General features: G+C 45.0%; 1 protein-coding gene across 1 annotated transcript; it reads right to left on the bottom strand.

Annotated features, from left to right (window-relative positions):
* Positions 1-386: 386 nt before the first annotated feature.
* LOC116372080 (pyroglutamylated RF-amide peptide receptor-like) lies at positions 387-9,671 on the bottom strand. The gene is made up of 6 exons (XM_031821165.1): positions 9,371-9,671; positions 8,199-8,357; positions 6,662-6,723; positions 5,041-5,276; positions 2,617-2,714; positions 387-1,275 (listed from the first exon to the last, which is right to left on the bottom strand). The coding sequence occupies exons 1-6, from the start codon at positions 9,669-9,671 to the stop codon at positions 857-859; spliced, it is 1,275 nt and encodes a 424-aa protein (XP_031677025.1). The 3' UTR covers positions 387-856.
* Between the last annotated feature and the right edge of the window lie 2,333 nt (positions 9,672-12,004).

Here is a 12,004-nt window from a genome sequence, read left to right as displayed (position 1 = left end):
TTCAATCCATTTTAGAATAAGGCTGTAACTTAACAAAATGTGGAAAAAGTTAAGGGGTCTGAATACTTTCCGAATGCACACTCAGAAAAAAAAGGTATGAATAGGGTACAGTGTTGTTTCCTGGTGTACAAAAATATTAAAATACACAATGTACCTTAAGAGGTACACATAATAATCAGATAATCTAGTATAATGGTACATTATTGTACCCAATATGCTCTCAAAAACCAATCCCATTTTCATATTTCCCAGCATGCACTTTCGCAGGTTGTTTTTTAGAATTGTTTGTTTCAATATGTTTGATTGATCTTATGCTACACAAAGATAAATAACATACTTTTTTTTAACTCATCCAATCTGTTAGTAGTTGGATTTATTTCACCCGTTACTGAGATGGTTGTTCCTGTTTAGATGGTTTAGGGAGTCATTTATCAGTCTTCGCTACTTTGGCAGTCATTTTAAATGCCGTTTGAGGGTGATTTAGAAGTTAACATTTGGGGATATTCTAACTGTGGCTGCATTCCAATGAGAATTCCATATCACTTTGCTGTCTGTGTCACTAGCAAACAGTCATTGATGGTGCTGGTAACGCTAAAATTCACTTGAAAGGCACCCTGGGAAATATGCAAATAAGGCTTTGCACCATACAGTTTTAAAACAACACCCCCAAAAAAATACGTTTTAGTGGTACATTTTTGCCACTTAAAAGGAACAGACTGCGTTGACACTGTGGTGGTAACCTAAATAGGATCATTTGTACCTTTTCCAAAAGGTACGTTTCTGAACCTGTACTAATTTATCCCGTAATGTACACTTGGATAAATGAGGTGAGGAGGAGACTGGAGTGCTTCTTTTTTTAAGTCTGTAACGAGACTATTTCAACAGATCTACACTGCTCACTGGGAAGCTGACTGTTCTCCGTCATCTTCTCCCCTGCTAAGGCTGAAGAGGTCTGAGAGGAGACAGACGGACCGTTCTCCAGCACACCCTGCGCCAAGCCTCCATTAGCCCCACCTCCAGTCTCTGCGAAGGCCTCCCTCTTCAGTGGTCTAATAAAGAGTACAGTGGGGTTGTTGGGCGTCTCCACAGCGCCGCCCCGGTGGTTGGAGGGCTTCCTGAGGCAGCGGGACAAGGTTGCCACACAGCTCTTCTTGAAGTTCTCGTTCATGAAGGCGTAGATGATCGGGTTGTTGAAGGAGTTGGAGAAGCCGATGGCCTGGACGATGGCGATGATCATGTTCACCGTCACCTCGTCAGAGTTCTTCTCTAGGTTGTCTAGATGAAAGGAAGGTTTTTAGGGATTAGTTTAGCTGTATTTAGACTATTTGTAGCTAAAGTTTCCATCCAATTTTACGACAGAGTTTCATTTGAATATTCTAAAATCACCATATAACAATATTGCATTTTCCCACCAGAGATGTTTCCATCAAACTGATTTTCTCATTATAATTTTTGGAGAAATTACAATACAGTAACAAATACAGGACATCACTACAATATTTTTTTCTCTTAAGAAACAAATAAAAAACAGACTGTTTGCGGATTTAAACGTTTTCAATTTTAACTAGGCAAGTCAGTTAAAATAACATATTCTTGTTTACAGTGGACGACGCTGGGCCAATTGTGCGCCGCCCTATGGGACTCTCAAGCACAACCAGATGTGATACAGCTTGGATTCAAACCAGGTACAACAGTGGCACGTCTTGCACTGAGATGCAGTGCCTTAGACCTCTGCGCCTCTCGAGAGCCCCGATAAGAGGCTGTGCGTGATGTAGTGCATATAAACAGAACTTTGACTGTTACATTTTCATGTACCGAATGGAAAAATACAAGTTAAATGAGTTTCCATCGCATTTCCAGCTCGACTGATACTTGTATCACAAAAACTGTTGCATTATATAGCCGACGTGCTCACTCTGGCTCAGACATGAGCGCTAGTCAACAGCTCGCGGACATAGTAGGCAACCTACATTATGAGATAATTATGAAAAAGCGTCAAATGATGTGTATTTGTGAAACGGCAGCCAAGCATCGATCATCATGTCACCAGAATAAGACCCTCGACATTTATTGGAAAGGAGCATCAAGCTCATTGCACATTCACATTGAACATAATTGATTTAATCTGTAGGCTAATAAACGGCATGTTTTCCCGAGTCGTAGTGAGAGGACCACACAACATATCATCACGTGACTCCAACTTTACTTAGATATGATGGTTATTATATTAATCATTTACGCATCGCGGCGTTTCCACCGCCATTTCTCATATAATACATTTTACCGACACAAAAAAGATCCACCACGTCGAACGAACAAATAGTTTTGTCAGCACAGTCTTGTACCGACATGTCATGTTTCCATCAGACTGGGCGTGACTTTTTATTCATGCATCAGGTAATTCATCCGCATGAAATGGTTTAATGGAAACGTGGTTAGTGAAATGAAATAAAAAACCATCCTGAACCGTAAGATTTACACCTGCCTCTGAGTTACAGTTAAACCTGAATGTAAAGGTTATGTGACGGTGATTGTTTATGCTATATGTACTACACCCTATTTCAGCTTGTTAGACCTAAGCCCTATTGTCGTTATTGTAGTGTGATAGATACTTACTGTACTCAAACAGCATGTGAACGGTATGAAACGGAGCCCAACAGATTGTGAACAGCAGAACGATGGTAATCATCATTTTTACAGCTCGCTTCTTCTTCCTGTGAAAATCAATAAAGAATGTTCTCACCTTCTCGCGCTGATTCCCTTTCTTTTATTCTTCCCGTACGGAGAGACATGCAGGTGTCATCCTGCACAATGCATTTCAACAGGGACTTTAGAAGAGCTCTCTGTGTGCCTGAATGGTCTGGCAGTAGTGCTGTCAACTCCAGTCAACTCAGACCGCCGGTTCAATACCCAGGTGCTTTCAACTTTTCATATCCGTTCACCTCAATCAATAAATATAGTGCATTTTATAAAGCCTTTTTTACAATCAGCAGTTACCTAGAGAGGAATCAGGCTCTGAAGAGTGGCCATTCCTCTACTGGCTGTACTGGGTAGAGAGGAACCAGGCTCTGAGGGGAGGTCAGTCCTCTCCTGTCTGTACCTGGTACAGAGGAACCAGGCTCTGAGGGGTGGTCAGTCCTCTCCTGTCTGTACCTGGTACAGAGGAACCAGGCTCTGAGGGGTGGTCAGTCCTCTCCTGTCTGTACCTGGTACAGAGGAACCAGGCTCTGAGGGGTGGTCAGTCCTCTCCTGTCTGTACCTGGTACAGAGGAACCAGGCTCTGAGGGGTGGCCAGTCCTCTCCTGTCTGTACCTGGTGGAGAGGAACCAGGCTCTGAGGGGTGGCCAGTCCTCTCCTATCTGTACTGGGTAGAGAGGAACCAGGCTCTGAGGGGTGACCAGTCTTCTCCTGGCTGTACTGGGTAGAGAGGAACTAGGCTCTGAGGGGTGGCCAGTCCTCTCCTGGCTCATCTCTCCTCTCTCATTCTAGAGAGGAACTAGGCTCTGAGGGGTGGCCAGTCCTCTCCTGGCTCATCTCTCCTCTCTCATTCTAGAGAGGAACTAGGCTCTGAGGGGTGGCCAGTCCTCTCCTGGCTCATCTCTCCTCTCTCATTCTAGAGAGGAACTAGGCTCTGAGGGGTGGCCAGTCCTCTCCTGGCTCATCTCTCCTCTCTCTTTCTAGAGAGGAACCAGGCTCTGAGGGGTGACCAGTCTTCTCCTGGCTGTACTGGGTAAAGAGGAACCAGGCTCTGAGGGGTGGCCAGTCTTCTCCTGGCTCATCTCTCCTCTCTCATTCTAGAGAGGAACTAGGCTCTGAGGGGTGGTCAGTCCTCTCCTGGCTCATCTCTCATTCTAGAGAGGAACTAGGCTCTGAGGGGTGGCCAGTCCTCTCCTGTCTGTACCTGGTACAGAGGAACCAGGCTCTGAGGGGTGGTCAGTCCTCTCCTGTCTGTACCTGGTACAGAGGAACCAGGCTCTGAGGGGTGACCAGTCCTCTCCTGGCTGTACTGGGTAGAGAGGAACCAGGCTCTGAGGGGTGGCCAGTCCTCTCCTGTCTGTACCTGGTGGAGAGGAACCAGGCTCTGAGGGGTGGCCAGTCCTCTCCTATCTGTACTGGGTAGAGAGGAACCAGGCTCTGAAGGGTGGCCAGTCCTCTCCTGGCAGTACTGGGTAGAGAGGAACCAGGCTCTGAGGGGTGGCCAGTCTTCTCCTGACTCATCTCTCCTCTCTCATCCTAGAGAGGAACCAGGCTCTGAGGGGTGGCCAGTCTTCTCCTGGCTCATCTCTCCTCTCTCATTCTAGAGAGGAACTAGGCTCTGAGGGGTGGTCAGTCCTCTCCTGGCTCATCTCTCATTCTAGAGAGGAACTAGGCTCTAAGGGGTGGCCAGTCCTCTCCTGGCTCATCTCTCCTCTCTCATTCTAGAGAGGAACTAGGCTCTGAGGGGTGGCCAGTCCTCTCCTGGCTCATCTCTCCTCTCTCATTCTAGAGAGGAACTAGGCTCTGAGGGGTGGCCAGTCCTCTCCTGGCTCATCTCTCCTCTCTCATTCTAGAGAGGAACTAGGCTCTGAGGGGTGGCCAGTCCTCTCCTGGCTCATCTCTCCTCTCTCATTCTAGAGAGGAACTAGGCTCTGAGGGGTGGCCAGTCCTCTCCTGGCTCATCTCTCCTCTCTCATTCTAGAGAGGAACTAGGCTCTGAGGGGTGGCCAGTCCTCTCCTGGCTCATCTCTCCTCTCTCATTCTAGAGAGGAACTAGGCTCTGAGGGGTGGCCAGTCCTCTCCTGGCTCATCTCTCCTCTCTCATTCTAGAGAGGAACTAGGCTCTGAGGGGTGGCCAGTCCTCTCCTGGCTCATCTCTCCTCTCTCATTCTAGAGAGGAACTAGGCTCTGAGGGGTGGCCAGTCCTCTCCTGGCTCATCTCTCATTCTAGAGAGGAACTAGGCTCTGAAGGGTGGCCAGTCCTCTCCTGGCTCATCTCTCTCATTCTTCCCTATATCTATCACAATAAAAACAATGAAAGACGTCTGCGTATATGTAGAGTACCTGGATATTTTGTTGACCTCTCTGTGGTTCATGGTGTTCAGGACAGAGGAGTCCCCCACCCTCTTCCTGATCCACAGCTCTATCCCTATCCGTGTGTAGAGAAACAACATGGCTGCCATGGGCATCAGGAACAGAGCGACCATGATGAAGGTGGTGTACACTTGTCTGTGGATCAGGGAACGCCAACGCTCCTGACAACACACGTGGTGGTGGTCATACAGGAAGTCATACTTCACCTGGGAACGGAGGGGAAACACATCAATGAATCATTCAATCACAGCTTTTGGTTTTCTGGAGTGATTCTGAAAGCGACCGATATGGTTAGGTTAAGTCAGGTTCGGTTAAGTTAGGTCAAGATAGATCAGGTTAGGTTAAGTTAGGTCAGGTTCGGGTTGGTTAAGTTAGGTCAGGTCAGGTCAAGTTAGGTCAGGTTAAGTTAGGTCAGGTAAAGTCAGGTCAAGTCAGGTAAAGTCAGGTCAAGTCAGGTCAAGTTAAGTCAGGTCAAGTTAGGTCAGGTCAAGTTAGGTCAGGTCAAGTTAGGTCAGGTCAAGTCAGGTAAGGTCAGGTCAAGTTAGGTCAGGTCAAGTTAGGTCAAGTCAGGTAAGGTCAGGTCAGGTCAAGTTAGGTCAGGTCAAGTTAGGTCAGGTCAAGTTAGGTCAGGTCAAGTTAGGTCAAGTTAGGTCAGGTCAAGTCAAGTTAGGTCAGGTCAAGTTAGGTCAGGTCAAGTTAGGTCAGGTCAAGTTAGGTCAGGTCAAGTTAGGTCAGGTCAAGTTAGGCCAGGTAAAGTTAGGCCAGGTAAAGTTAGGCCAGGTAAAGTTAGGCCAGGTAGTTAGCAGGTAAAGCTAGGACAGGTAAAGTTGGGACAGGTAAGGTTGGGACAGGTAAGGTTGGGACAGGTAAAGTTAGGCCAGGTAAAGCTAGGCCAGGTAAAGTTAGGCCAGGTAAAGTTAGGCCAGGCCAGGTCAAGTTAGGTCAAGTTAGGTCAGGCCAGGTTAAGTTAGGTCAGGCCAGGTTAAGTTAGGTCAGGCCAGGTTAAGTTAGGTCAGGCCAGGTTAAGTCAGGTCAGGTTAAGTCAGGTCAAGTTAGGTCAAGTTAGGTCAGGCCAGGTTAAGTTAGGTCAGGCCAGGTTAAGTCAGGCCAGGTTAAGTTAGGTCAGGCCAGGTTAAGTTAGGTCAGGCCAGGTTAAGTCAGGTCAGGTTAAGTCAGGTCAGGTTAAGTCAGGCCAGGTTAAGTCAGGCCAGGTTAGTGTCAGGCCAGGTTAAGTCAGGTCTGGTTAAGTTAGGTCTGGTTAAGTTAGGTCTGGTTAAGTTAGGTCTGGTTAAGTCAGGTCTGGTTAAGTCAGGTCTGGTTAAGTTAGGTCTGGTTAAGTTAGGTCTGGTTAAGTTAGGTCTGGTTAAGTTAAGCCAGGTTAAGTTAGGTCTGGTTAAGTTAGGTCTGGTTAAGTTATCTCTGGTTAAGTCAGGTCTGGTTAAGTTAGGTCTGGTTAAGTTAGGTCTGGTTAAGTCAGGTCTGGTTAAGTCAGGTCTGGTCAGCTTCTTTGGTGCCAGGATGTTTACTGTAAACGTTTTGGATTTGGTTTGAAGCTACAGTAGCTGTGATGGGAGGGGCTTGACATACACACCTCTAGTTGCTGTACGAACAGCATTGGGGATCCCACAACCACTGATGCACTCCATACAAGTCCTGCACAAAGAAGACACGTCTCAACACAATGACTTCCTCACAATACCACAAGTAATACATCATATACTGTACACATATGAAGAGTTTCTTTCCAAAACTCTGGATCCACCAATTTTTCACATTTGTACCTTTATGTGTGTGTAAAATGTTACCATTATCATATTTTAAATTAATAGATTTTAGCTGTGTATTACAATGAATTTGTTGCAATACGCTATCCTGTATTTCTATTGGGTAGCTGGAATAGAATGTTCCTATCCTGTATATCGATTGGGCAGCTGGAATAGAATGTTCCTATCCTGTATATCTATTGGGTAGCTGGAATAGAATGTTCCTATCCTGTATGTCTATTGGGCAGCTGGAATAGAATGTTCCTATCCTGTATTTCTATTGGGTAGCTGGCATAGAATGTTCCTATCCTGTATGTCTATTGGGCAGCTGGAATAGAATGTTCCTATCCTGTATATCTATTGGGCAGCTGGAATAGAATGTTCCTATCCTGTATATCGATTGGGCAGCTGGAATAGAATGTTCCTCTCCTGTATGTTTAACATATGAATTCAACACACAAGTCTAGCATCATGCTATAGTGTTTGGTTAGAGTTAGGGTGCCATTTGGTACGAGACCTATCTCCTATACACACTGAACAAAAATACAAACAAAGATCCCAGCAATGTTCCATACACACAAAAAGGGAATTTCTCTCAAATTGTGTACACATTTGTTTACATCCCAGCTAGTTAGCATTTCTCCTTTGCCAAGATAATCCATCCACCTGACAGGTGTGGCATATCAAGAAGCTGATTAAACAGCTTCTTCTAAACAACCACATCATTACACAGGTGCACCTTGTGCTGAGGATAATAGAAGGCCACTCTAAAATGTGGAGTTTTGTCACACAACACAATGCCACAGATGTATCAAGTTTAGGAGCATGCCATTGGCATGCTGACTGCAGAAATGTACACCAAAGCTGTTGCCAGAGAATTTATTCATGTTAATTTCACTACCATTGTGAGAGGATAGTAAGATGAAAGATGATAAAAGATAAAGAAGATAAAAGATGGAGGTCAGGTCAAGCCATTTTTTTCTCTTTTTGTTGTCAGTGCCTCGGAGCTTTATGAGTTTTTTCCCCACTTATCTACACACCATACTCCACTTTTTTTGTATATTATGAAAGACATTCAACCATAACTGAAGAACTCTCATAGGCTACTATCCAATTCAATTTAAAAAAAATCTCCATCTTTTATCATCTTTCATCTTACTAGCCTCTCACAACGTCTGTACCTAGTGACCTAGTGTCCTCTCTTCTTCTCCCACTCTCCTCTTCTCCCACTCTCCTCTTCTCCCACTCTCCTCTTCTCCCACTCTCCTCACTCATTTCTCCTCTTCCCCACCCTTCCTTCTCTGTCCTCACTGACATACACCATTAACACAAAAGCAGAAGGAGTGTTTATTTTTAAAAGCATACCAAGCATCTTGTACGCTCTTTTCGGAGTGTACTGCCTCCTCATTTTCAAGGGGTAGACAATTCCCTGGTACCTCTCCACAGCGATGCAGGTCATTGTGAGAATCCCCGTCACTATGGCCATAGTCTGAACAAAAGGAATCGTCTTGCAGATGAGAACACCTATGAAGAGAAGGGGTTAGAAGTGTCACTCAAAAAACACACTGTACATGGAACAAGCAGAAGTTTCTCCATGCGCTCTCTCATTGGCTGCGATTACACAGACCAATTCCGATCTTTTCTCACTAATTGGTATTTTGACCACTCAAATCAGCTCTTTTGTCAAGAATTGGGCAACATATCATAATTGAGCTGCCTGTGTACTGCAGCCGGTATGGCTCTCGTTATATAACTGCATGGGGAAATTCGTGTGTTGGTAACCTTCACTCCTAAATCCCCTGGCTTCGATGTATAGTCCCCTAGAAGGCTGATCCTCACCCATTCAAACAAAAGAGGCTATTTTGTGACAATTCACAGAATAACCTTTATCACAAAACGAATGTGATATTGCTTTCTCTAAATCTTGTGTGAAATATTGAAAAAGGTGAAATAACTCTCAAGCCACCTATAAACCCTAATGTCCGGCAAACCAGAACATCGATTAAAAACTGTTTACTTAGACAACAACTATGGAAATAAAATATTCTGTAAGGCACTGCTCTGTAGCCTATTACCTCCCATGTTGGTTGGTTTTTAACGTCAACATTTTGACTGATGGGTTGAGTGACCCACATCCATCAATTTCATTAAACTGTAGAAGGCACCAGAAGGCAATAATACACTGAGATTCTCTTGAAATTATAAAAAAAAACGCTCTGCAAACACAACCCGTTCAGAAATCAATGAGTGTCAAGGCTCAGATTATAATATTCGTAAACTACTGCCAAATTGAATGCACATCCATATTATTATAGGATGAAAAACAAAACAACGATTACATATAGGCTTCTAAAGTTTATTCAAACTATCAATGACAGTAGACACCCCACTGGGCACATAAATCAATCCAACGTCTAATTCCACTTTAATATAATGTAATTTCATTGAAACGACGCGGAAATCATGTTAATTCAACCAGTAGACATTCCGTGCAGAGCTGACAGCTGTTGATGGAATCATGGAACATAGGAACTCACCTCCGAGCCATTCCGAGGAGATGTTCTGCAACAAGGTGAACGGGATACAGAAGAATGTGATAAGAAGATCGCTCACCGCCAGAGAACAGATGAAGATATTAGTGGAGGTCTGTATAGCTCTTTTACGCACCACTATGTAGACAACCAAACTGTTCCCAATCAAAGCCAGGACAAATATGATAGCATACATGATGACGAAAGTAGTCTTAGCGCCCAACGGCAACTCAGGGACGTAGACAAGCGGCTGTATGTTGTAAGACTCGATGAACTCTTGTCGCGTTAAATTGTAATGTTGTAGCATCTCTTGCAGAACCTCGGGTGTTATTTTCGTGGACCCCATTTCTGTTGCCGTTGTCATTTTCTAGGATTTTATGTAAATTCCAGTAGTATAGCCACTACAGACAGATGTATTTTCCCGCCCGAAACGTGTGTGTTATACATGTGTGGCTGATTAGGCTACTCCAAGCAGTGCGCACTGGTGCGCTCCTCCAAAAAACCATATTTCCACTGTGCTGCGGCTAGATAGTGCATTTCTCCCGTGTCCAGAGGCAAGAGGAACGTGCCTGAGTGACACTTCTAGCCTATACCGCACGCTGTTAGTCTGCTGTTGTTGCTGTGGGCTTATAACCTCTGTCCATCAAGGGGTGGAACACCCAATTAGCTGTCATTCCAGTCCTCAAAAGACAGAAGGAACACACACACACACACACACACACACACACACACACACACAGCTTTATGGAAACAGATTCATATTTTTGTTTGTGTGATTGTGTGCTTTTCATCATAGCCTATACAAGATTGAGGTCTCATGAAAAGGTAATTCCTGGTTTTGATCCTTGTGTTCAATTTCCTGAACTCATATAGAGGAGGAGACAATCAACTTGTCTCATCATTGCATCTACTCGAGTTAGTTACATAGTCATTTGTTTTTGTGCACAGTGCTCTTCGGAGATGTGCTGTTCCACAACAACACACTTCCTTTACAAACAGATGGCTGTGATTCTATTATACAGTCCTACCTCAGAACTGTTATGGGGATTCTGACAAGGGTCCCGTCTTTCAATCAAATGTTTTGTGTATTTATCTATAGTACTTTTCAAGTACAGCCTGCATGAACATTACACTTGGACTCAACATATATATGGATTTATGTAATTGGGTGCAAGTTCCCCATTGTTTATTAAGGATGATTTAAGGATGAGTCTCCTAGCAACATGGGAAGCATTGGACCCTAAGTGAGAGGCTGTGTTGGGAGCTGAGTGACCTAGCAACATGGGAAGCATTGGACCCTAAGTGAGAGGCTGTGTTGGGAGCTGAGTGACCTAGCAACATGGGAAGCATTGGACCCTAAGTGAGAGGCTGTGTTGGGAGCTGAGTATCCTAGCAACATGGGAAGCATTGGACCCTAAGTGAGAGGCTGTGTTGGGAGCTGAGTATCCTAGCAACATGGGAAGCATTGGACCCTAAGTGAGAGGCTGTGTTGAGAGCTGAGTCTCCTAGCAATATGGGAAGCATTGGACCCTAAGTGAGAGGCTGTGTTGGGAGCTGAGTATCCTAGCAACATGGGAAGCATTGGACCCTAAGTGAGAGGCTGTGTTGAGAGCTGAGTCTCCTAGCAACATGGGAAACATTGGACCCTAAGTGAGAGGCTGTGTTGGGAGCTGAGTATCCTAGCAACATGGGAAACATTGGACCCTAAGTGAGAGGCTGTGTTGGGAGCTGAGTCTCCTAGCGACATGGGAAGCATTGGACCCTAAGAGAGAGGCTGTGTTGAGAGCTGAGTATCCTAGCAACATGGAAACCATTGGACCCTAAGTGAGAGGCTGTAGATTGTGGGGAAGCTGAACATTTTGGGAGGCTGTAGATTGTGGGGAAGCTGAAGATTGTGGAGAGGCTGTAGATTGTGGAGAGGCTGTAGATTGTGGAGAGGCTGTAGATTGTGGAGAGGCTGTAGATTGTGGAGAGGAGGCTGTAGATTGTGGCGAGGCTGTAGATTGCGGGGAAGCTGAAGACTGTAGGAGGCTGAAGACTCTTGAGAGGCTGTAGACCAGTGATCATCAACTAGATTCAGCCGCGGGCCGATTTTGTTCTTGAGCGGATGGTCGGGGGGCTGAAACATGCTGTAGACTGTGGAGACGATTGTAAACTGTAGGGAGGATGTAGACCATGGTTCCCCAACATGCGGCCAATGACATCATCAACCAATTAGTATACAATTAGTAGGAAATTAATACTCCCAATTGGTCAAACTCACACAATGCACACCGATGATGTCATGGTAAACACTGATCTCCGGGAGCGAGCTGCTGGAGATCAGTGTTTACCATGCAATCATCGGTGTGCATCGTGTGATTTGGACCAATTGGGAGTAGGCGTTGCCTACTAATTGTCTACAAGCGGGATCGGATTGAATCCTGGACTAAATGAGAGTGTCTGGCCTTTTAAACTGTTAGTTCTCTAGCTGTCAAAATCATGATATGTTTATTCAATGTTACTGTCAATGGTGTAGGTCATTGTGTTTTAATTTCCACAAAAAGGTACCTTGCCATTGGTTAATTGTTAATCTGTTGCCACCAACAACGCTCTGTATACCATAACAACACATGACTCCTGATTAACATGTCATGTGTT

This window comes from Oncorhynchus kisutch, unplaced genomic scaffold (assembly GCF_002021735.2).
Source record: "Oncorhynchus kisutch isolate 150728-3 unplaced genomic scaffold, Okis_V2 scaffold3902, whole genome shotgun sequence".
Classification (NCBI taxonomy): Eukaryota; Metazoa; Chordata; class Actinopteri; order Salmoniformes; family Salmonidae; genus Oncorhynchus; species Oncorhynchus kisutch.
The sequence above is the reverse complement of the archived record's forward strand: the minus strand, read 5'-3'. Positions and strand labels throughout refer to the sequence as shown.

Coding starts and splice junctions, on each gene's coding strand:
- LOC116372080 (XM_031821165.1), bottom strand. CDS start 9,671: ATGCTACAACATTACAATTTAACGCGACAAGAGTTCATCGAGTCTTAC. Junction 2,715..5,040: donor GAGGTCAACAAAATATCCAG/GTACTCTACATA, acceptor TGATTTTCACAG/GAAGAAGAAGCGAGCTGTAA. Junction 1,276..2,616: donor TCACATGCTGTTTGAGTACA/GTAAGTATCTAT, acceptor CCTTTCATCTAG/ACAACCTAGAGAAGAACTCT.